The sequence below is a fragment of the Microcaecilia unicolor genome, chromosome 3, assembly GCF_901765095.1.
Source record: "Microcaecilia unicolor chromosome 3, aMicUni1.1, whole genome shotgun sequence".
Lineage (NCBI taxonomy): Eukaryota > Metazoa > Chordata > Amphibia > Gymnophiona > Siphonopidae > Microcaecilia > Microcaecilia unicolor.
In genome coordinates this window covers 214,831,750-214,857,060 of record NC_044033.1, presented here as the reverse complement: position 1 = coordinate 214,857,060, position 25,311 = coordinate 214,831,750, and the positions used below count along the sequence as shown (strand labels likewise).

General features: G+C 44.4%; 2 protein-coding genes across 3 annotated transcripts in view; one reads left to right on the top strand and one right to left on the bottom strand.

Annotated features, from left to right (window-relative positions):
* Positions 1–7,210, top strand: part of LOC115466296 (C-type lectin domain family 17, member A-like) — a 28,117-nt gene extending 20,907 nt beyond the window's left edge. For both annotated transcript variants that reach the window (XM_030197460.1, XM_030197461.1), the window contains 3 exons: positions 240–418; positions 4,939–5,045; positions 6,478–7,210. In XM_030197460.1, coding sequence (XP_030053320.1) covers positions 240–418; positions 4,939–5,045; positions 6,478–6,646 — 455 coding nt within the window. In that variant the 3' untranslated portion in view covers positions 6,647–7,210. The remainder of the gene's footprint in view (positions 1–239; positions 419–4,938; positions 5,046–6,477) is intronic.
* LOC115464350 overlaps positions 1–25,311 on the bottom strand; it is a 120,526-nt gene that overhangs the window by 53,426 nt on the left and 41,789 nt on the right. Inside the window, exons 7-8 of the mRNA XM_030194738.1 lie at positions 19,767–19,796; positions 15,203–15,718 (exon numbers count right to left, since the gene is read on the bottom strand). Coding sequence (XP_030050598.1) covers positions 15,203–15,718; positions 19,767–19,796 — 546 coding nt within the window. The remainder of the gene's footprint in view (positions 1–15,202; positions 15,719–19,766; positions 19,797–25,311) is intronic.

Here is a 25,311-nt window from a genome sequence, read left to right as displayed (position 1 = left end):
CTCTGTCTCCATCTGCTGGAGGGATAGTGTCTGGACTGATCTGGCTTGACAAAGTAAAATTTAGGATTAATATGAAGGATGGGAATAAGGACTATGTTCAGGGTCTAGAATCCACTCAAGCTTTGTAGCATGAATTCCCCACCTACGCCCAAGTCAAAGTAATGCTATAAGGAGTAAGATGTTTCCACCCCATTGCCATTTTCAGGATGTGTTCTGATGACCCATATTTTACCTTTCAGGATCCATCTGCCAGGCGTGTGCTTCAAGATCCATCTGCCAGGAATGCCCCCTTGGCTGGTTGTTGTTTAGGGGATCCTGCTACAAGTTCTCAACAACAGCCAAAGACTGGGAAGGTGCGAGAATATCCTGCGCTGAGAGCAATTCCCACCTTGCTATTATTAACAGCCTAGAAGAACAGGTAATGTTTTGCTGTGTGCTGGTATGGGGCCTTATAGCCTAGAGAAGAAGGCTTGGGTTTTCCCTATATGAGTTGGATGTTGCCAGAATTGAAGGGGGGAGGGGTAGAGTACTGAAGCTTAATCCAAACAGCCAGTTATCAGGAGTAATGCATTGGAAGATAGGCCTGGAAATAAATTTTCGAACAAAAGGAGTTAATTGGGGATGGAAAGGTTTGAAAGAAGGAATTGGGTTGCATTTAGAAAGTGCTGGAGTTGGAAGAAAAGGATGGGTTTGGATAGAAAGGATTAGAGTTGGGAGATAGGATGGTACAGTTGGAAGGGATTTGGGTTGGAAGAAAGGGTTACATTTGGGATGTAAAGGGTTGGGGTTGGAAAATAGGATTGGATGCAGTTGGAAGGGGTTGGGGTGAAAGCTGAAAGATAGGGTTGCATTGAGAATGGGAAGAGTTTGAGTTGGCCTAAGGGATTAAGCTGTTATTGGAAGGGATGGAGGTTCGAAGAAAGGAATGAGTTGGAGTTGAGGTTGGAATAAGGGGTGGTTTGCTGTTGGAGGAGTTGGAGTTGAGACTGAAAGATTGAGTTGGGTTGAAGATGGAAATAGATAGGGCTGTTAGGGGCTGAAGCTAGAATAAAGGATGCACGTTGTTTGACGATATGCATATTTACATCTGTAATGAGAGGAGGTAACCCTGAGAGTATGCTGAGGTTAAGACACATGTAGATTGGTATAAGTACCAATGGCGAATAACGTATTTGTTCCTTTCAATGCAGTTTTAGTACCTAGGCCCTTTAATATTACAGTAAATATGTCCTGCTCTTAGAGATACAACAGAGTCCGTAACACTGCTTAACATTACTCAGTTGCCCTGTCCATGTAGATAACTAACTTATGCATGTAAAGTTAAGATTCCTATTTGTGCAGGCCTCTTATGCACATACATTTATGAGCATAAGGGATGGGGTCGATATTCAAAGCGATTTAACTGGCCAGAAATGGCTCCTGGACAATTAAATCACTTATTCAGGGCTATCCACTGATATTCAGAAGCCCTTAACGGTTAGAGTCACTGAATATTGTCACAGACCACTAAACTCAAAGCTGGCTTTTTTGTGGGTGGTCTGGGGGCTCTTATGCACTTGACCACCTAAGTTTAGCGGTTAAATTGGACCGCATAAAAGTCAGTCCTATCTTTACGTGATGTTGCTTATGCAGTTAAGTGCTTAATATTGCACTTGACTGCATAAAAAAACCTCCAAACTATTTTCAGTTCAATCTTACTTGTTTAATTCAGTTTAATTTCTTCTTCTTGAACAGTTTCACCCTTTAAAGGCAATGAGAATATCTTCTACAACATCGTACTTAAACATTAAGTTCAGTCACTGTTAACAAACGTTTCTTTAACTTGCCAAATATTGTCACAGAGAATGTGTAAATGAAGCACTTAACTTAAGCTTCCAACGGGGACCCATTTCACCCTGACAGGCTTCTTCAGGGGATACTGCTTTTTTTTTTTTTAACATGCAACAGTCATTCCTCTGACATCATGACCTGCAAATTGCCAGAGCCTCGGCTTTTGAAAAATCAAGTGGATTATGTCAGGCCGATGGCTAGTACCTTTGACTGCTGAGGCTTTTTTTCCTCCTTTTTAAACCAATAAAAGAATTCCTCAAATATAAAAAAAGTTCCTGAAAAAAAAGTGTTTCCTGTTTGAGGAACAGTGTTTGTTGTCACCTGATGTAATTGTTATTTGGATGGGTAGGGTTTCCACGATTTTTGATTTTTAGTTTCACTACATTTTATGGAACAGTCCGTTGTTGTTTAGGCAACTTAACCGCATAAGAAATAGCTGGCTGCCTAAACTGATTATTCAATGCCGCGTGGACATGGCCTGGCATTGAAAATCGAGGCATAACACTGGTGGCAGCTAAAACACACTCACCGCCAGCGGCTGAACATCGACCCTGACAATTCTATAATCTAGATAAATAGTGGACAAAGCCAGCCAAAAGGTGAAAACTTTTTTTAACAAAAACGTTTTCATGAATTTTATACATTTTATAATTAAATTTTTTAATATATATTTTTTTAATTGAGGAAAAGATCCCAGCAGGTGGGAAGCATTTGGAGCAAATCCACTAATGCTCACACACAGACCCCCATTTATAATCATTTGTCAAAAATCCTCCTACCTAACATGATTCAAAAAGTTATTTCTTCATATTCAAAACTGTATTAATCTAAATTTATTCCACTTATAATTTAACAATTGCAGAATTCCGAGGCACATCACTACTTATAGCTGACACAACCCAATAATTATAGCAACTTCTTCTGATACATATGACAACAGTTATAGCAACTTCTGTTGCTATACAACCAGATTAAAGGAAAAGAATCCAGCACTTATCCGTTAGACCCTTATTTTGAGATTGTCTAATCCAGGCCTGGCATGCCCCCCTCCCTTTCTACTTGTAGCTCCTGTGTTTCTTTCAGACATGAAAGCTAAGAAGTAGATATTGAGCTGGCACTGAACATCCTGCTTTATGCGGCTGACTCGGCAGCACCTGTGGTGGGAGGCGGGGCTAGTGGTTGGGAGGCGGGGCTAGTGCTGGGCAGACTTCTATGGTCTGTGCCCTGAAAATGGCAGATACAAATCAAGGTCAGGTATACATACACATAAAGTAGTACATATGAGTTTATCTTGTTGGGCAGACTGGATGGAACGTACAGGTCTTTCTCTGTCATCATCTACTACATTACTATGACTCTTTTATGCAGCTGAGTGCAATATTTAGCACTTAACCACCTAAGGGGCTCTTTTACTAAGCCAGGGTAGGCTCTATGCGCATGAAGCGTTTGCCCAAATGAAACTACCGCCATGCCAGTGTGTCCTCTTGGAGGTAATTTTTGATTTGGTGCGCTCATAATGCCTAGATGAATTATTTATTTCCTCCTATGCATGCTGGTTTCTGCAGTAATTGCCAATTGGCGCCAACCAGTCACTGTGGGTGTAGCGTGCGAGCCTTTAACACTAGATCAATGGGTGGCATTGAGGGCTCAGGTCAGTTTTGGGTGCGTGCTGGTTTTATCTTTACCGCAGGCCCTTTTCCCGTCCCATAAAAACTGGCCCAGCGCGCGCCCAATACACGGGCCTACACTACCGCAGGCCACTTTTTACCATGGCTTAGTAAAAGGGGCCCCTAATTGACACTGCGTAAAGGGGCAATTTTACGAAGCTGCAGTAAAAGCGGCCCTGCGCTAGCGTCGGCAGCTGGATTTGCCGCGCGCTGAGGCCCTTTTTACCGCAGCGGGTAAAAAGGATGAAAAAAGAAACAGCCATGAGGTAAGATTGCACTTACCGTGTGGTAATGCGAAAGGAGGGTAGAACCCCCTGCAGAAATATTTTTCAAGTATTCCTGCTAGTGCCGAAAATGGCACACACTGAGGGTGGAACTACCGTCAGCACCTGCGTTGGCCCAGCGGTAGTTGCAGATTCCCACTCGCTAAGTCTGCGGTGGTCTTACCGCTGCTTTCTAAAAGGGCCCCAAAAATATGATTGACTCTTACGCAATCCAAGTTGCCGATTCTGCCCCGACCACCCACAAAATAACCGGCTTGCAGTTTAGCAGTCTGTTGTGATATTCTGCAGCACTGAGCACCACACAAGTGATTTAACCAGCAAGAAGCCATTTCTGGCCAATTAAATCACTTTGAATATTGACCCTTACCGGTCTCGGCGTACAAAGTGGTAAAAACCAGGACTGAAGCAAACTGTCGAAAAAGAAATATAGGGGCTTTTTTGCCAAAAATGGACGTGCGGCAAAATAAAAATCAACATGTGCCCATTTTGGGCCTGAGACCTTACTGCCACCCATTCACAGAGCGGTAAAGTCTCACGCGTTAACCAGGCGGTAATCGTCAGCGCACGTACACTGTCGATTACCGCCCGGTTAGCGCAGGCGGTTAGCTTAGCGGAGTTTTAAAAAGGTTTGGACGGCTTCCTAAATGGGCTTGGGGAAAATCCACTATTTCTGGGATTAGCAGTATGGAATGTTTTGTACTTTTTTGGGAGCTTGCCAGGTATTTGTGACCTGGATTGGCCACTGTTGGAAACAGGATGCTGGGCTTGATGGACCTTTGGTCTTTCCCAGTATGGCAACACTTATGTACATGTCGTAGAAAATAGAAATTATTTTCTGCCACACTTTTTGGACGCACGTACAGATTATAATTACCGCCCGGCGCACACCGTAGCCAGGCGGTAGTTCTAATTTCATGCGCGTTCTACATGCATAGTCGCCTACACATCATAGTAAAAGAACTCTCCATCTTAGCATCTCAGCTGTACAAGATCCCTTATTCCCCTAAAAGTTTCATTTCCTTGGGGACACTTAAATCCGATTTCATTCTCCCTCTTTGTTAATCTTGCAAATCTTGCTCCTGTATGTACAATCCAGATGCTACAGAAAGACCAAAGGATATTTTGACAAACTGTTGTGTTCAATTTCTTTGCTTCAGTATTTTCTGTCCAACAGCACTAATTCGAAAGACAGCTGGATCGGTCTGAGTGACAAGGATACAGAAGGCGTCTGGCAATGGGTAGATGGGTCTCCACTGTCCTTTAGGTACGTCTGCTCTCACTAAAACTGTGGGGTTTCGGTGGCCAGGTTTCCGCCAGGTACTTATAAGTACATAAGTATTGCCACACTGGGACAGACTAAAGGTCCATTAAAGCCCAGCATCCGGTTTCCAACAGTGGCCAATCCAGGTCACAAATACTTGGCAAGATCCCAAAAAAGTACAAAACATTTTATGCTGCTTATCCCAGAAATAGTGGATTTTCCCCAAGTCCATTTAATAATGGTCTATGGACTTTTCTTTTACCAAGCTGTCCAAACATTTTTAAACCCCGCTAAGCTAACCGCCTTTATGTTTGGGAAGCTTGCCAGGTGCCCTTAGCCTGGATTAGCCGCTGTCGTGGACAGGATGCTGGGTTTGATGGACCATTGGTCTTTTCCCAGTGTGGCATTACTTATGTACTTATACGAATTCCAGGGTTTAATTACACGTTGAGCGAAGAAAAAATGTATCTGATTTGCCCCCTAGTGACCTGGATTGGCTACTGTTTAATAGGATACTGGGTTAGCTGGACAACTGGTCTGGTCCAGTATGGCTATTCTTATGTTACTTTATGGTTTGTTATGTTAAGTATATATGTGTTCTGATGACCCTTGTTAAAAAGAGGTTCAGTGAATCTTTATCCGATTTCAGCACATCATTAATCATTTCTGGTATGATGATCAGCAGGGTGGGGGCACAGGCTGTAGGGATGAAAGGTCAAAACTCCCTCAGGCTGAAAAGTGGAGCTACTGCCTACAGTCCCAATGGTTACCAGTTCTAGGCTTGGCTGAACCACTCCTGATACAGGGGCGTAGACAGACACCCAATTTTGGGTGGGCCTGGACCTACGATGGGTGGGCAGAACTTCGCCTTGTCCCACAAGTGATTTGGTCTCACCCTCTCTCACATGCATGCCATATGGTCGCTCAAACATCCCCCCTTCCCCGCATACCTTTTAAATAGCAGGTTTTCACCAGCAGCGAGCAGCAACTAATACACGCTGCTCATATTGGCCCCACAGCTTTCCCTCTGATGCAACTTCCTGTTTCCACATAGGCGGGAATATGTCAGAGGGAAGGCTGTGGGGCCGGTGCAAGTAGTATGTATCAGTTGCTGCTTGCTGCAGGCGAAGATCTGCTATTTAAAAGGTATGCAGGAGGGACAGTTGTTGGGAGTTTTTGGCTTGAGGATCCTGTCAGCCACATCATAGGTGTGCTGCTACTGGGTGGGCCTGAGCCCAATGTGAGTGGGGGCCCACCCTTGGCTACGCCACTGTCCTGATACCTAGAACTCATGCTGCTCCATCACTCACTGTTTGACCTTGAGCAGAGCCTCTTAACCTCCCTCCCTTTGCTGAAACCCAGATTGTGGTAGGCATCTCCAATCCTATCAATTTTAAATCATCAAAAGTTGATTTTGTGGGGTTTTATTTTTCAGTTTCTGGAACACAGGTGAGCCTAACAATTATATGGAGAGGGACGAGGACTGTGTGCAGCTTCGATATGATAAAGGATGGAATGGAGAATGGAATGATAGCAGTTGTAAATTCACATTTCTGTGGATCTGTGAGAAGAGGAGTCTTTGTAATCTGGGTTTGGCTGGATAATCTGGTTAAATCGATGGCTGGGAAAAGTCTTAACCTTTCATCTGATTCTTGTATTCATCTGATTCTTGTATTATGAGACACTGTCAGCTCATCTGGTTTCTGGTGGGCCGTTTTTGGACAGGACTGGCTTTTCAATGTTACGTAGCCTTGGGGTGATGCAATTTGTAGTCCCTACGCCTTCCATTTCACATCAGCATTACAAATTCAGATAACTTTATTGGCACAACAATTTTACTTGTGTTGTCAGAGTAATTTATTTAGCAGTTCCGTTGAAAAAAAAAAGAGAAGGAAATAATTTACAAATTAGCAGCAATAACAGTAAAATAAAATTACATTGTGGAGAAAAAACGGTCAAAAGGACGATTCCCAGGTTCTGGTGCTGATCCACATTTTCCCTGATCAGATCACATTTCTTGACTGGTGGTAGGATGCAACAGATTTTGCTTAACTGTTTAGTTTTAAATATTGATAAAACAGTTTGCTGGATAACACTCCTACCCTAGCTGAGATAATATTCAACCATCTCTCTGACCTCATGTACAACTTTCTTTAAATCAGTCACCTTACTTTCTAACTTCTCTTACTCTCTATATGTTTCATCTTTGCTTTACCCTTCACTATCAATTAAAATATTCTATTACCTATTGTGTTCACATTGTAAATATTATACTATGTCATATTTTGTATTGTTATTTGAATATTTTTACTGCTGTAATTGCCTATTGATCATGTTTGATCTATTCTTACTTGAGTGAATTCCTTCAAAAAGGTGGTAAATAAATCCTAATAATAAATAAAAATTAACAAGACAGGAAAATCGTCCTCTGTTGACACCCATTCTCTTGGGTAGACCCATTCCAAAAGTGGACAGCCTTCAATATTTAGGAGTACTTTTTGATTGTAGACTCTCTTTTCATGAACAAGTATTATCTTTAATTTTAAAAAAAAGGTTTTTTTATGCACTGTGCCAACTTTGTTCAGTAAAATACATATTTAATGAAGAAGCTTTTCATATGTTATTGCACGCTTTTTCAATTTTATGACTTGATTACAGGAATATGGTTTATGCGAGTACATCTTATATTTTTTATTTGGATTTTGCTCACACCTTTTCAGAAGTAGCGCAAACTGAGTTAGATTAAGGTATTCTGGGTATATTAATATCAAACATCTACAAACTGTACAGAACACTAGACTGAGGTTACTTGGGAAGGTTCTCAAGTATGACCACATTACTCCTTTGTTTAAAAAATATCAATTGCTACCAGTTCAGTTTCAAATTAATTTTAAAATCCTCACTCTTGCTCACAGAGCATATTATGAGGTTATCGGGCAGGTCCCCACCCAGACAGTTCCCACCTACCAATTCCCCCCCCCCCCCCCTCCGGCCCCCCTGAGACAATTCCCACTTAAGGGGACAATTCCCACAAGGACATCCCCCCCCCCCCCCATGGACATTTCCCACCCTCCCTATAATTTTTTTTACTGGCTGTAACTTCTTCTAGTATCGAGTCCCATAAGTCTTAGCGGTGCTTTTTTTTTTCTTTTTTACGGCGTCTGAAACAAGGAGTTTAGAGCAGCATAAGGATGTACACGAGGACGTATAATAACGGAATAACTTTTCATAGGTAGAGTAGTAATTTGTTATAAATCGCAATGTGTGTCATTTTGAGGGGCTGAATTAGGTTCAAACCTAGTTGGGGGGGGGGCAATACCCGCCCCTCATGAACTGCAGTTTGTATTTATTTATTTATTTATTTACGTATTTATGACATTTAGATCCCAGATTAAACATGAACTGCATTTCTGGAAGGGGAAAGGGATGTGTAAAAGATAATGTTGTTGGGGGGGTTGTGAGGGGGGACTGGGCCCCCAAACGATGTGGAAGACAAAATGGAGGGAGATTATTTGCCCTAGTGTGTTTTCTATTTTGGGGGTTATGGGTGGGGAATTGTTCTCCCTGGTGTGGTGGGAATTGGTTCAGTGGGAATTGTCCTAGGTGGGAATTATCCAGATGGGAATTGGTGGGTGGGAATTGTCCGGTGGGAACTGTCCAAGTAGGAACTGACCTAGAACCATTATGAGAAGCTGCTGCCAGACTTGAATACTTCAGTAATTCCCTATACCCCTAACTAGGGTCCTTAGATCCCAGCAAGACCACAGAATGATCCTGCCACATCTCTCCAGTGGATGATGGGAATCCACCCACACAAGTTCATTTTTTTGGCTTGCCCCAACGCTTCGGAATAAACTACCAAAGCCAATTCATGTGGAAATGGATTTGAAAAGATCTAGGGCTTCTTTTACAAAGCGGCACTACCGATTAATGGCACGTTGATGCAAAGAAGCCCATTCAATTCCCATGGGCTTCTTTGCATTCAGCATATTCTAATCAATAGCACTGCTTTGTAAAAGGAACCCTTAAAGTTTTGTTAACAGCTCATTCCTTTTCATTGTCTTTTGATGTTCATTCTGAAGGGAATTGGAAGATATATTGACTTACAGAGCTGATACAGTGCAGTATCAAATATATATATTTATATATTTTTTTGTTCTTTTTTTATGTGTGTTAGGTCTTTCCTATCATGATTTATGCTGTTCTCTTCCAAGATTTTATATGTTCTTTTTGTAAACTGCCCTGATCCTGTCATTTCTTTCTCTATAATATCACCAAAATTCATCCTTTCCTCTCTGAGCACACTACTAGAACACTTATCCACACTCTTATCACCTCTTGCTTAGACTATTACAACTTGCTTCTCACAGGTCTCCCACTAAGCCATCTCTCTCCCCTTCAATCTGTTCAAAATTCTGCTGCACAAGTTATATTCCGCCAGTCTTGCTATGCTCATATTAGCCCTCTCCTCAAGACACTTCACTGGCTTCCTATCCGATTTCGCATACAGTTCAAACTCCTGTTATTGACTTATAAGTGCATTCACTCTGCAGCTCCTCAGTACCTCTCCACTCTCATCTCTCCCTACACTCCTCCCCGGGAACTCCGTTCACTGGGTAAATCTCTCTTATCTGTACCCTTCTCCTCCACGCTAACTCCAGACTTCGTTCCTTTTATCTTGCTGCACCATATGCCTGGAATAGACCTCCTGAGCCAGTACATCAAGCTCCATCTCTGGTCTTCTTCAAATCTAGTTCAGAGCTACGAGAGGAAGAATTCCAGACACGAACCCGCTCGGGGTTTGGTGTCCAAGATTGGTTTTCTATTTTGTTTTTTCCCCCTTTCTGACGATGCTATACGAAACTCGGCCAGAGTTAAAGGGAATCTTCATTGAGTTGGCAAGAATGATCAGGATGAATGGATCATGAGTGGATTTTATGAAGCACGAGCACGCTGTATCCTCAAGGGAAGTGACCACAATATGCTAGAGTTTTGTATTACTTTACATAGTTTATGTATATGTGGGAATTTATAGAACCTGTGACACAAGTCGTAATGTACCTCCCCATGGTTTAATACATGAAATTTAACATCAGCTGTACTTGCATAAATCTGCATATGTGATATTTTGTATTTTTGTTCAGTAGTGTGCAGTAATACATGTATATACAAAGGATTAAGAATTTACAACTGCAGTATATAGACATTTATACAGCACAATGTAATAGATTCATATGCTAAAAACTATGGTTGGTTCAGATGTATGTACATACACTATAAGGAGACAGAACACCTAATGTGCTATGATGGTTCCATCTGTGACACTACCACATATTCCTCTTGGGGATATAATGGTTGGAATGGGTACGGACTGAGCACATTTAAAACACATTAAAAACATATTTTTGTTGTGAGATAGCGGTTACAATTTGTCACCATTTTATGTTGATGAATGTATTGATTCAAGTTAAAATTTAATGCCAAGAAGTGCAGAGTGATGCATTTGGGGTGCGGAAACCCAAAAGAGAGATACCGGATAGGAGGGGAGAGATTAGTAAGCTCGACTCAGGAGAGAGACCTTGGGGTGTTGGTGTCGGAGGATCTGAAAGTGAAGAAACAATGCGACAAGGCAACGGCCGTGGCCAGAAGGATGCTAGGCTGCGTAGGGAGGGGCATAACCAGCAGAAGAAAGTAGGTGTTGATGCCCCTCTACAAATCATTGGTGAGGTCCCACTTGGAGTACTGTGTTCAGTTTTGGAGGCCGTATCTTGCTAAAGATGTAAAAAAGACTGGAAGCGGTGCAAAGAAAATCTACGAAAATGGTATGGGATTTGCGTTGCAAACCGTGCGAGGAGAGACTTGCTGACCTGAACATGTATACCTTGGAGGAAAGGAGAAACAGGAGTGATATGATACAGACGTTCAAATATTTGAAAGGTATTAATCCGCAAACGAACCTTTTCCGGAGACGGGAAGGTGGTAGAACTAGAGGACATGAATTGAGGTTGAAGGGGGGCAGACTCAGGACTAATGTCAGGAAGTATTTTTTCACGGAGAGGGTGGTGGATATGTGGAATGCCATCCCGCGGGAGGTAGTGGAGATGAAAATGGTAATGGAATTCAAACATGCATGGGATAAACACAAAGGAATCCTGTTTAGAAGGAATGGTTCCATGTAATCTTAGCGGAGATTGGGCAGCGATGCCGGTAAATGGAAACAAAACGGGAGCTGGGGAGACTTCTATGGTCTACGTCCTGATAGTGACTGAATAGATAGGGATGGGCTGGAGTATATATTTTAAGGGGCTTCGATGTTAGCTTCAGAGCTTAGTACAAGAACAGTACTGGGCAGACTTCTACGGTCTGTGCCCTGAGAAAGGCAAGGACAAATCAAACTTGGGTATACTTATAAAGTATCACATACCATGTAAAAAGAGTTTATCTTGTTGGGCAGACTGGATGGACCATACAGATCTTTATCTGCCGTCATTTACTATGTTACTATGGTGGAAGCAGGAAGGCAAGGGGACAAAATGCTGGAAATAGGATGAGATAGGGGAGGGGAGATGAGATGCTACTTCCCTGATCTACCGCTATCCTCCCAAATGCTGCAATTCTAGGCAGGTGCCTAGTCCACCTACTGGCTGGGCCAGAGCTCACACAGATGCACAGAGAAGACGGCTCCTTCAGCATACCGGACAGGTACATATAGTATGTACTCAGGATGGTCTTGGAATGCCATCTAGTGGTTGCAGCTAACATGGATCTACCTAGGTAAAATTATTCAAATGCATTTTTACAAACAGAACATAAACAGGACATGGACAGACAGCGAAAGCTATAAGGGGCAGACGCAGTGCATTTTTTTCTAGCAAAAAAGCTGCCGGTACTCAAATGCTAGGCCACCCTTCAGGGGTGGGATGATCACTGAAGGATCCACCCCACCATATCCAGGCCCCCTGCAACCAGTCATAGGATCTATCAACAAGGCAGAATTGGTGTGTAAAGCCTGAGCTCTTTCATTAAAACACGGGGTCCATGGGTTAATTTTAGCAGACAATGGAAAAGGTGCCGATACTCAGTACCCCCAGGTACCCCCTCAAAAAAAGCCCTGAGCAGAAGGGTCATCTCACATGTCCAGTTTTGTATCTCATGTTTACCACAGAGTACTATGCAGATTTTCCCCTGTGCATTCTTTTGTGGGAAGGCTTTGATTTTCTCTCTCAGCTTTGGGAAATGTAAGTCTCTGAAGTCTTTGGGCCCAATATTCTGAGGAATTTAACCGGCCAGCTGACTACGCGCTAATATTCAGCAAGACATAAGACGGTTATCTCCAGAATCATGAGGCTGTCACAGGAATTCTCAGCAGCCATTTTGACTGAGGAAACGGGGTGGGGGGGGGGGGGGGGGGGGGGGGGGGGGGGGGGGGGGAGGCAGGAGCAACTGGTGTTCCTCCTGCCAAGAAGAGGCTACTTCTAGACCCAGGGCTGCTGAGAGACTGATGTGGGGCAGGGCCACCCCCCAGATCGCCACCGCTCCCGCCCCCCCCCCCCAGGATCACTGCTGCCAAAACTGAGGTACCTTGGGGCTGGCGGGGATCCTGAGACCCTGCCAGCGGAAGAATCCAGCGCTGATCTTTACTCCATGCCTGCCCTGCCCCTGCTTTTTTCTCTCCTCGCATATGCTCGGTTTCAAAACCGAGCATGCGCCTGAGGAGGAAAAGCAGCCACTTGGCAGGGCGGTAGAAGCAAGCAAAGAGCAGCACTGGAGGGGGGCCTGGCACCAGAGTTTTCTCTCTCTTGCTCCTGTCAGGACCCGATCACTTGGGGCCCATCAGGAGCAGGAGAGAGAGAGAGAGAGACCCTGGTGCCGGGCCCAGGAAATTTTGCCCTCCCCCCTTGCCCCCTCTCTCAGCAGCCCTGACTAGACCATCAGGGCATTTAAAGGTAGGCCTGGGAAGGGCCTTTGGATGGTGGGAGGACGGGTGGGTGATCAACCTGGTGGGACTTGTTCTCTCTGCCAGGGGATCGGGGGATGGTAGTTCAGGAGGACCTGCTCTATCTCTGCCGGGGGGGGGGGGGGGGGGGGAGGAATCGGAGGTGCTGGTGGTTGTTTTGGCTTTGGTTTCTGCCAAAACCGAGTGGAAAACTTCGGCTGCCGATTTGGTTTTGTTTGAAACTGAGATCTCCGGTTTCAGTCACCCTCTAATTGTGTGCAGTCTGGGATCCGGAGTGCCAGCTGTTGGGTTGTGCTATAGAGAGTTGAGTGTGATGTCAGGGGAAGGGGGTTGGTTGGGGATTTTGGGGAGACTGCCATAGAAGTGAGAAAGTGATCAGGGGGGCTGGCATCATAGCGATCAGGCATCATGGGATTTACAGCTGGCACTTAGATGTGTCTCGGAGCAGGTATACATTATACTAATTCTATACTATACTGTACTATTGGAGTTTTCTATACTGCAGTTATTCCAAAGAGGATTCAAAACAGTTTATATTAATAAAGAGAACTCCAATAACAAGGAGGAAATAACACTCTGACAAAATATCAACTAAAAAAGTTATTGTTCAAATAAAGGGGGTTTTAACATTTTCCTAAAAGAAAAGTAAGAAGACGCTAATTTCAATTCCAAAGGCAATTTGTTTCATAATCTAGCCCAAAATAAAAGGAAAAGAGGCCTCAAAAACAGATTTAAATCGAATATTTTTCAGATAGGAAAAACCTAATTTCAGAGTTCGCAAGAAGCCTAATTTTCTGTCTACCAGTAGAAATACCAACAGCTCACTTAGGCCCTCAGAATTCAACCCAATCAGATAAAGAATCTTAAAATCTATACGTTTGCTTATCATTTACCAATGATAATCTCAAAAAATGAGAGCCATGCTTTCAAATAACCCAGTACCGCTAATAAATCTTATGCCTATATTTTGCATCAGTTGTATATGTTCCAACTGCTTAGTCGAAATAAGGGAGTAAAGTGAATTACAATAATCTAATTGTGGAAGTAAAACTGCTTGAGCAATGGTTGTAAAATCTTTCTTCATTAATGAAGGTCTTAGTGCCCGTAGTTGTTGAAGCTTAAAAAATAATTTTCTACTAAGGGCATTAAGCTGTTTTTCAAAGGAGAAAGTAGGATCTAAAATAACTCCTGACACTCTAGAATGATCCTCAGTATTTAAACTTCTCACCTGAAGATAAGAGTAATTCTCATATCTGACAATTTGGCATGCTCAATTTCACTTAAATAAACGTGCAGGACATGCTAGATGTCAGGACTCACAGCACAGATCAGTAAACGTGCCGGAGACCGGCACTGAAGAAGACTAAGGCTGGCAGGGGTTGGAGACCTCCGCCAGCAAAGGTACCTCGCGGCGGCGGGTCGAAAGTGGTGGGGAGGGTCGGCGGGGGGGGGGGGGGGGGATAAAAAGTAGAGGGGGCCAGGACTAAATCTGTGCGGGCCCATGCCCCCGTGGCCCCACCTATCTATGCCCCCGCTGGGAAGTGAAGAGAGAGGATCGGAGGCAATGAGCTAAGAAGTTAACTCATACCACCCCCCACCCCTCTCTCACTAATACAGTATCCTTTTGTTTTTCTGAAGAAGCCCTGTCCAGCTGAATTTGTTTGTCTAATTGCAGCATAAGGAAGAAAGATTATTTCTGCAGAACTCTAGAGTGTAAGTGATCCTCCACAAGGGTGAGTGGGGTAAGAATAAGTGTGGGTGATTGCTGGCCCAATAGCCCCCCTCCCCATTGTCTTCTCCAATTCCCTGAAACAGGGGACGCACGTCTATATTATTATCCCACCCAGACCCCTCCCTCTCCTCATGCCCCCTTGCCATGTAGACACGCTCTTCCGCACATCCGAACGGCCCCTGTTCTGAAACGGTATTTAGACATCTGGGCCTCTCCAGATGTTTAAACGCTGCCCTCTAGACATGGGGATGCTTCGAAAGTAAGCACCTTCGTATCGCAGTAGACTAACATAGCAATTTTCAGAAAGAAAGAAAATCCTCAAACGTGAATATTTCTGTGGCAGCAATTTCTTCAAAAATATTTAGCACACATCTTTAATGTTCTTTCACCTCTCACAATCCTGCTAGAGACCGGAGGTATTAAACTTGAGCCTGGGTCTCTCATTCCCAGGCTGGCCCTGGGCGAATTCTCAGAGGAACTTTATTGAAGAAGTACAGATGAAAGGCTGGAGTGTTTCTGTGAAGGTGTCCGTGAAGATGTAGAGCTGAGATTTATTATCGGCATTGTAAAACGAGACCTTTCCTGCCTCATAGTCCAGGAGAATCCCCACGGCCTGAGGCCTGTGTGTTAGGGAAAGCTGAATCCTGGGGAAAGTGAGAGCCCAGTATCCTCCTCCATGCCACAGTGCCACTGTCCAGAATCCCTCCCCCGGTGACAGCAATAGCCCCTCTGACAGCAATAGCCCCTCATTGCTCTTCACAGAATCTTTACACACTCCCAAGATCCAGACAGCTGCATCTCCCACCTCCACCTCCCAGCAATGTCTCCCCGAGGTGAAGCCCTCATACCCCAGCACATAGGGAGAAAGATTAAATATCTCCGGATTGTCTGGCATATTCTGACTTTTGTCTCCTCGGTTGACACTTTTCTGATCTTCAGACAGGATGAGTTCAGGGTGAACAGTTTTAGGATCCAGAGTCACATTCACTACAAGGAGGAGACATAATAATAAACATGAGCACATGGTTCTCATTGGCTCCTCACATATTAATAAACATGAGCACATGGTTCTCATTGGCTCCTCACATATTAATAAACATGAGCACATGGTTCTCATTGGCTGCTCACATGCTGTCTCTAACTGTCATTGGCTAGCTCCTCAGTCACTCACTAATTCTATTGGCTTAGGGTTATCATATTTGCTCCCTCAAAAAGAGGACACATGCCCCACCCCACCACACCCCGCTCACATTAGACCCACCACCACCCCGCCCATGCTACACCCCGCCCCTGTCACATACTGCCCCACCCCTTTCACACACCCCTATGGGTGTCCTATCCTCCCCTCCCTTACCTTACTGTACTGCCCTGGTGGTCTAGTGACCTCTTCGGGGAAGGAAAGAGCCCCCTCTTTCCTGCCCAGAGTGCCTGTATATTGCTTCTCGGCTGACTCTGGTCCCGGCACCAATTCAAAATGACCGTCGAGCGTGACCTTGCAAGATTTCTGCAGAAGTCTCATGAGGCTGCTTCAATCCTAGACGGCGGGACCGGAGTCAGCGAGAAGCAGTATACAGGCACTCCGGGCAGGAAAGAGGGGTTATCTACTGCCTGAGACCCTTACCACCACCCGTTGACCTAGCGGTAAGGGCTCATGCGCTAACCGCACAGTAATCAGACAGAATGGGCCAATGTGGCCACAGTCAGGAACTCCCCGCACGGTAGAAAATATTTTCTACTGCAGGAAACAGCGCACGCCAACTTCAAAATTACCGCCAGGTGCCTGTGCTACCAGGGCGGTAGTATCTATTTGCTGCATGCTACCCACGCATTAGCCTACCGCTGCTTAGTAAAAGGGCTCCTGAGTTAAAAAAGAGATCTCTGATTGGTTAATTCACTGCCAAGCTTCCTATAAATCACATCAAGATCAGGTATATACATGAAGTATCACATCATACCATATGTAATGAGTTTATCTTGTTGGGCAGACTGGATGGACTGTACAGGTCTTTATTTGCCGTCATCTACTATGTTACCATGCCACAACTGTACTGGCCCCCTGTGTCTAATCACTTTCAGTTGTTAGGTAAAGCAACTGTGTGACACTTTTTCTTCACAGCAAATAGCATAAGGTCACATCTGCACAGACAGAATCTTTGCCTTATTCCTCTCTTCCCACTTTCCTTTATTCATCTGATATATCATCTATCGTACACAACAGCTGAGCAATTCACAACAGAAATAAAAACATCCAACAGCAAGTTCACATTAAAACTGCAATAACAAAACTAACAACTCCCTCTATTCTTCAGTTTACTCTTAATGGCTGTGGCGTAGCTACATGGGGCCACGGGGGCCTGGCCCCCCCACAAATTTCCTGTGGGACCTTGGTTTTGCTGGCAGGGGTCCCCAACCCCCGCCAGCTGTTATCCAGCACCGGTCTCTGGCGCTGCCGCATTGCCTGCCCTGCTCTGTCTTCCCCTCACATCCGGCACGCTCCTTTTAGTGAAACCGAGCATGTTCAATTTCACTAAAAGGAGTGTGCAGGATGTGAAGGGAAGACAGAGCAGGGCAAGCAACGCGGTGGTGCCGGAGCTGGACAACTCTTTAGCTGGCGGGTGCTGAGGACCCCTGCCAGATAAGGTATTTGCTGCGGCAGGGTGGCGGTGGGGCAGCAGACCAAAAGTGCCCCTCACCTCGGGCTCTGGCCCCTCCCACTGTGAGGTCTGGCTACGCCCATGAACTGTGGTAATGACATTCAGGCATTCTGAGTTGTGCAACACAAATACAGGAAGTACCTGATTGATCATATATTTCACAGGGGATCTTCACCTTTATCCAAATCACAGCGGAGCTGATAGATTAAATTGCAGTATCATTTTTTCATGAACTATTACTGCTGTATATTCCTTCCTCTGCTTGGTCTGTAAGCACTCAGATCGGCTGTCACGAGCATAAGTTTCGTTTCTCCCTACTACTTGTACATTGAGTGCATAAGTTTATTTCCCAGTAAATAGCAAATGTTGTTATGCACTTCTAGGTATAACAGAGAGAGGGAGCAAAGCACAAACAAAAAACCAAGCCACAAAACAAAAAGCACCAAGGGCCTCCAAAAAATGGGGATTGAAGTCTTTAATCATATGTTGAAGAAACAGTACTTCAATCCCCATTTTTTAGAGGGTCCATTCAAGTATTGTTTCTTCAACATATGATTAAAGACTTCAATCCCTATTTTTTGGAGGCTCTTGGTGCTTTTTGTTTTGTGGTTATGCACTTCTAGAAAATCATATAACAAGGAGAAACATGAGGAACTGAAGCTGTGCAGCCCATATATGGCAGATAAAATTGATATAACCTTGATGGTGAGTGAGGCTGAGGCCTCTCCAAAGAAGAAGGTGTTTCTCCACAAATATGTGTTTAGGGGACAAGGAGCCAGGTGTTTCATGCAATTTGTTTGCTGTTGCTGCATGAAGGGATCCCGTGTAAGAGATAAGGGAATGGCCAATGAGAACAGGTTCACTCTAGTTACCCCCTCCTTCTGTTATGCATCTTGATATCACTGGTTCTAATGGAATTCACTCCCTGTTCAACTCCTTCTGGAAACTTCCTAAGGTCAGTTCAAAGCAGCACTAAAAACATACCTCTTCACTTCTTCTTCCAGGCAATAATATTGTATGTGTTTCCCTGAAATTTACCTTTTCTTAAGGCAGTTTTAACTTTTATTGTAAACCGTATAGAAGTCAACTTGGCACCTTACGGTATATCAAGCTTTTGTAAGTAAATTAATAAATCTTGCTAAAGATGTAAGAAGAAGCGGTCCAGAGGAAGGCAACAAGAACGACATGGGGCTTACGCCAAAAGACATATGAGAAGAGACTGGAAGACCTGTATATGTATCAGGGGTGTAACTAACATGGGGCCACAGGGGCATGGGCCCCTGTAGATTTGGCCCTGGACCCCCCTGCCGCGACCCTCTCGACCCCCCCTTCCCGCCGCCAACCCTCCCCCACCGCCATTGCGTACCTTTGCTGGCGGGGGACCCCAACCCCCGCCAGCCGAAGTCCTCTTCTCGGCCACGTGGCATTGCTTGCTGAATGATCTGATCAAGTTTCTGTGCGTGCACGCATGGAAACAGATTCAAACTTGATCAGATCATTCGGTAACGCCGCACGGCTGAGAAGAGGACTTCGGCTGGCGGGGGTTGGAGTCCCCCGCCAGCAAAGGTACGCGGCGGGAAGGGGGGTCGAGAGGGCTACGGTGGTCGGCGGTGCCGGGGAGGCTAAAATGTGCCCCCTCACCTCGGGCTGTGGATCCCCCCTTCCGTCGAAGTCTGGCTACGCCCCTGATATGTACCCTAGAGGAGAGGAGGGACAGAGGAGACATGATAAAGACATTTAAAAACTTGAAAGGTATTAATATAGAAACAAATATTTTCCAGAGAAGGGAAAATGGTAAAACTAGAGGACATGAATTGAGGTTGTGGGGTGGTAGACTCAGAAGTAATGTCAGAAAATTCTTTTTCATGGAGAGGGTGGTGGATGCCTGGAATGACCTCCCAAGGGAGATGGTGAGGAAAAAAAAACTGTGGTGAAATTCAAAAAGGCGTGGGATGAACACAGAGGATCTCTTATTTGAAAATAAAGGATATAAAAAAACAAAACGTAAAGGGTTAAAGGGTTGTATATGTGTTTGCATGTCAGTGGTGCTTAGATGGCGAGTCTGGCTGCATCAACTAAGGCTGGTCTGAGTCCCGCATATGGCGATCCGGTTTAGGATGGATTGAAGAGAGCTTCAATGGCAACTCCAGTGGTTTCGAACATGACGACAGTGCTGGGCAGACCTTTACGGTCTTTGTTCCGCAAACAAGATGGATTTGGATAGGCTGGAGTGGGCTTTGACGGCAACTCCAGTAATTGGAACATAAGGACAAAGCCGGGTGGACTTCTACGGTTTATGTCCCAGAAACAACACCATAGTGAGATGTCACATTGCTGGATTTCATTCTTGTATATAATTAGTTTATATCAGAAATTGTTACCTGCGTGTCTGCCACATTCCGTCCACCAATCTGCATTAAAAGAAATTGATCAAATTTCAGAGAAAACAAACAAGTACAATCATATGGAAAAAAATATATGGTGCTAACTTTTGTATAAAACTTATCGAGTCCTGCAAAATGGAATTTTTTTTGTAGAGAAAAAATTGTAAAGATTTTGGTTTATGACAACATCCATCAGTGAACTTATTGTGTGAGTCGGATCAGAACCAGAACCTCCCAACCGGGACCAGTCTCTGGTTCTTCCCACATGCTACCTCAGCTGTACTTCTTGGAATACCGACCTGATAAGTGGATCGCAAAAGAAAACGACAAATAAGAAAATCTTCTCAGGTTAGTAATGCTTATTCTACAACAATTAGTACAAACAGGGCTTTTTTTGAGGGGGTACTCTGGGGTACTGAGTACCGGCTCCTTTTCCATTGTCTGCTAAAATTGACCCACGGACCCCAAGGTTTCATGAAAGAGCTCAGGCTCTACACACCAACTCTGCCTTGTTGTAGATTCTGTGACTGGTTGTAGGGGGCCTGGCTATTGTGGGGTGGGTCCCTCAGTGATCACCCCACCCCTGAAGGGTGGTCTGGCATTTGAGTACTGGTACCTTTTTCCGCTAGAAAAAAATGCACCGAGTACAAATAATAAGTAACTATTTATAGCAAAATGAAGCAGGGTAATTAGGATACATAGTCAAAGGGTAAAGCCAGCTCAGAGAGACACCTATCAAAACTGCTGATTTCCCCGCCCCTCCTTCTCAGGGGTCTTATCTATTATTGTTCTTAGCTCAGAGTACACAGGCACTGGATCTGTCTGGTTCTGTAATCTGTTTTGGGTTTTTTTCTACATGATTGAAAAAGTACATTTCTTGCCAATAGACATTCTTGTTAACTTCTTATCTCACTGCATACAAAGAAAAGGTTCATGGTCCGGTCATATTCTCACAAAAAAAACTAGTATGTTATTTTCTCTTGTTGCCTGAAGCTCCCACATTCCTTTCATCTCCCACTACCTTCATCTCTTCCAACAGCGATTAGCACACAGCCAAGGGAAAGGCCTGCACCCACCTTCACCCGCATATGACCTCTCTGATCATTCAGCTGCATAGATAGAGGAAATTGGAGGGTCATGGGATAGGAGGAAAAGTCCTATTGTGGATTAAAAATGGTTGAAGGATAGGAAACAGAGAGTGGGGTTAAATGGGCAGTATTCACAATGGAGCAGGGTAGTTAGTGGGGTTCCTCAGGGGTCTGTGCTAGGACCGCTGCTTTTTAATATATTTATAAATGATTTAGAGATGGGAGTAACTAGCGAGGTAACTAAATTTGCTGATGACATAAAGTTATTCAAAGTCGTTAACTCGCGACAGGATTGTGAAAAATTACAAGAGGACCTTACGAGACTGGGAGACTGGGTGGCTAAATGGCAGATGACGTTTAATGTGAGCAAGTGCAAGGTGATGCATGTGGGAAAAAAGAACCCGAATTATAGCTACGTCATGCAAGGTTCCACGTTAGGAGTTACGGACCAAGAAAGGGATCTGGGTGTCGTCGTCGATAGTACGCTGAAACCTTCTGCTCAGTGTGCTGCTGCGGCTCGGAAAGCGAATAGAATGTTGGGTATTATTAGGAAAGGTATGGAAAACAGGTGTGAGGATGTTATAATGCTGTTATATCGCTCCATGGTGCGACCGCACCTTGAGTATTGTGTTCAATTCTGGTCGCCGCATCTCAAGAAAGATATAGTGGAATTGGAAAAGGTGCAGTGAAGGACGACTAAAATGATAGCGGGGATGGGATGACTTCCCTATGAAGAAAGACTAAGGAGGCTAGGGCTTTTCAGCTTGGAGAAGAGACGGCTGAGGGGAGACATGATAGAGGTATATAAAATAATGAGTGGAGTGGAACAGGTGGATGTGAAGTGTCTGTTCACGCTTTCCAAAAATACTAGGACTAGGGGGTATGCGATGAAACTACAGTGTAGTAAATTTATAACAAATCGGGAAAAATTTTCTTCACCCAACGCGTAATTAAACTCTGGAATTCGTTGCCGGAGAACGTGGTGAAGGCGGTTAGCTTGGCAGAGTTTAAAATGGGCTTAGATGGTTTCCTAAAGGACAAGTCCATAAACCGCTACTAAATGGACTTGGGAAAAATCCACAATTCCGGGAATAACTTATATAGAATGTTTGTACGTTTGGGAAGCTTGCCAGGTGCCCTTGGCCTGGATTGGCCGCTGTCGTGGACAGGATGCTGGGCTCGATGGACCTTTGGTCTTTTCCCAGTGTGGCATTACTTATGTACTTATGTACATTAGCTTTCAATTAACTTTCAGGAAGAGGGGGGATAAAGGGGTGCTTGTGATGTACATATAACATAGTAACATAATACAGGACAGCAGATGAAGACCTGTACGGTTCATCCAGTCTGCCCAACAAGATAAACTCATTGTATGTGATACTTTATATGTATACATGTCCTTGATTCGTCCTTGCCATTCTCAGGACACAGACCATAGAAGTCTGCCCAGCACTTGCTTTGCTTCCCAAGTACATATCAATTTATGGATCCAGCTTCTCCTATATAAGCACGCAACAGTGGAATGCACTACCGAAAGCCGTGAAAACAACGTACGACCACCTTAACTTCCGGAAATCACTAAAGACCAACCTGTTCGAAAAGGCATACCCTCCTGACCCAACTTAAGTGCCTGAACCCTGCGACACAACGAAACCAAAGCTCGTAATGAACACTATATAACTCTTCCCCTCTACGATTCCCTAATGTGTGTGTAACACATGAATCTCATTCGACCATAACATCACTTTGTATTTGTTTCATCACCGGAGGTGGCTAATGCCTCACGGTACTATGTAAGCCACGTTGAGCCTGCAAATAGGTGGGAAAATGTGGGGGTTCAAATGTAACAAATAAATAAATTACCAGTATTGCCACCGAATCTCCACTAAGCTTCTGTGGATCCATTCCTTCTAAACGGGATTCCTTTGTGTTTATCCCACATGTTTTTGAATTCCGTTACCGTTTCATCTCCACCACCTCCTGCAGGAGAGCATTCCAAGTTATCTACCACCCTCTCTGTGAAAAAGTACTTCCTGACATTATTTCCGAGTCTGCTCCCTCCCCTTCAACCTCAATTCACGTCCTCTAGTTCTACAGCCTTCCTGTCTCCGGAAAAGGTTTGTTTGCAGTACATTCCCTTCTGTGTGTTTTAATCTTACAGCAAGAGAGATCAGATATTAACCTTTTTGCATACCATCAGCACTATCAGCACTGTGCCCCTCACTCACATTATCCTTCATTACCAAGTAAGAACTTGATATTATTTATGAGTTAGCAGAACACTGAATGCTTCATGTTTGACCTCTGAACGTCCCCTGTCTGCTTCCCAGCAGTTTGATCACGAATGAGTAGACCTGCACATATAGAGGTTGGCATCCTATCTGGAGGCAGTGGGCTGGGCTGACCAGAGAAAAAGGTCTGAGCAGAATATGAGCAGAACATCCCTAATTAACCAAACAAAATAATGAAATTCTCACGCACTGCAATAGTCAACCGATATCGAAGAAAAGAAAGGTGTGGATTGAGGGGTCATAGCATGAGGGTGAAAGGAGGTAAGCTGAGGAGTACCCTGAGCAAAGATTTCTTTACAGAGAGGTTGATTGATGCATGGAACAGCCTCCCAGTGGAGATAGTGGACAACATGACAGTAATGGAATTTGAAGAAAGCATGAGACAAACAGAGGATCACTGAGGGAGAAGAAAGGATTGAAGAGATGAGCAGCTGATGTGGATGGGTGCACTAAATAAACCATATGGTATTTATCTGCCACTTTTGTACATCTCTATAAGATCTGTTACATCTGGAAAAATATACAAACAGGATGGAGTTGGTCCAGAGGGCAGTTACTTAAATTATCTCTGGGGGGGGGGGGGGGGGGGAGATCCACAAACATATGGGGAGAGACTGAGGGTCCTAGACATATGTACCCTACAGGGAAGGAAGGAGGGGAGATATGACTGAAGTTTTCAAATACCTCCAAGTGGTAGACAAGCCTGAAGAAGTGTCGGGGAGTGATTCCTCTGATAAGAAATCAAGAAGCTGGGAGAGGGGCTGAGGTCTTTGGTATGAACTGTAGCATTTCCTGAAGTACTGCCTGCCTAGGGAAAGTGTTTTAATATCGGGGTTCAGAGACCTCAAATCTGACTCCATCTCTAAATAGCACTAGTACTGGGGTAATCAAGAAATTGTGAAGTTCTAAAAGGAATTGCCACTGAGAGAGACATCAGGTCTAAGGGACCCGCACTAGCAAGGAAAATATACCAGCCTTATGACAAACTGGATTTAGGCTACAGGTTATACAATGCAGCAAGAGAGAGCCTGATAGAGCAGAAGCATCTATACTTACAGCCTTTGATCATTAAGTGAAGTCCACAGAACATCATTTGGGATGAGGAGTTTATTTGCCAAGATACAAGTCAAATCAGTGATTGACAACAGGCACGTACAATCAATTAATTATAGGAATATAATAATCCAGCTGCAAACAGGTGTTAATTAGTTCCTAATCTTTTATAATTTCTTTTACCAATTAAAGGTTTTACAAGGGAAAGCAATTAGGTAATTTGTCAATTCTGCTGGTCATATTGGTTTCCCTTGGAGAGAGAGAGTGGCAACCCTTCTCTCTAGCTTAAACCAGGAAATACTCCGATTTTTATAGGTGCCTTCAGGATATGGATAATATGACAATAGATATACCTGATTGGATCTATGCTAATGTCATGGTTACCACTGATTGGCTCATGCTAATGAGTAGCTTTTATCTTGCTAACATGGTTTTGTCTTTAGCTCGCTTGACCACAAATCTTAAGCAAGACCCTGCATCCAGCTACACCTTTCCTTTCTCACACCATGGCTGACCACAATGTCACTCTGTCCTTTGGACCCCCACCTTTGTGTTTCCTGTTGTTCTCTGCAGTGCTCCAACACTGGGAGTTCAAGCAAGAGCCACACAGGCCTGTAAGCTTTTCCCTCATTTTAGAGCCTGAACCAAAGTCTAGGCAGGGGACCAAGGCTCATAGCTGTAGCATTTTTATACAAAAGGAAGATGAAGAATTACATAATACAGAGGACTTCAATAGCTTGCTCGAAACCTGGTGACAGCATGAAGTTTTTAGATATATAGGAGAATGAGGCAATATATGGAAAAACAAAAAGTCTACATCCTTCTGTGGCAGGAAAGAGGATCCTTGGTGAGAAATTCATACAATATATTTCTAGGTAGGGGTAGCAGTGGTGTACCTACGGGTGGGCCTGGGTGGGCACAGGCTCACCCAGTCTTGGCTCAGGCCCACTCAGCTGCAGCGCCACACTGCTCTCTTCCTCCCCTCCTCCGCGGCGTCCCAGCATCTGCACTGTAGTCTCTGAACCCCTTCCGTCCCCGGTGTCAGTACAGGTGTCCTTGGTGCCTGCAGCGATTCATTCTTGCTGCTTCCACCAGCCCCGCAGGCTTCCA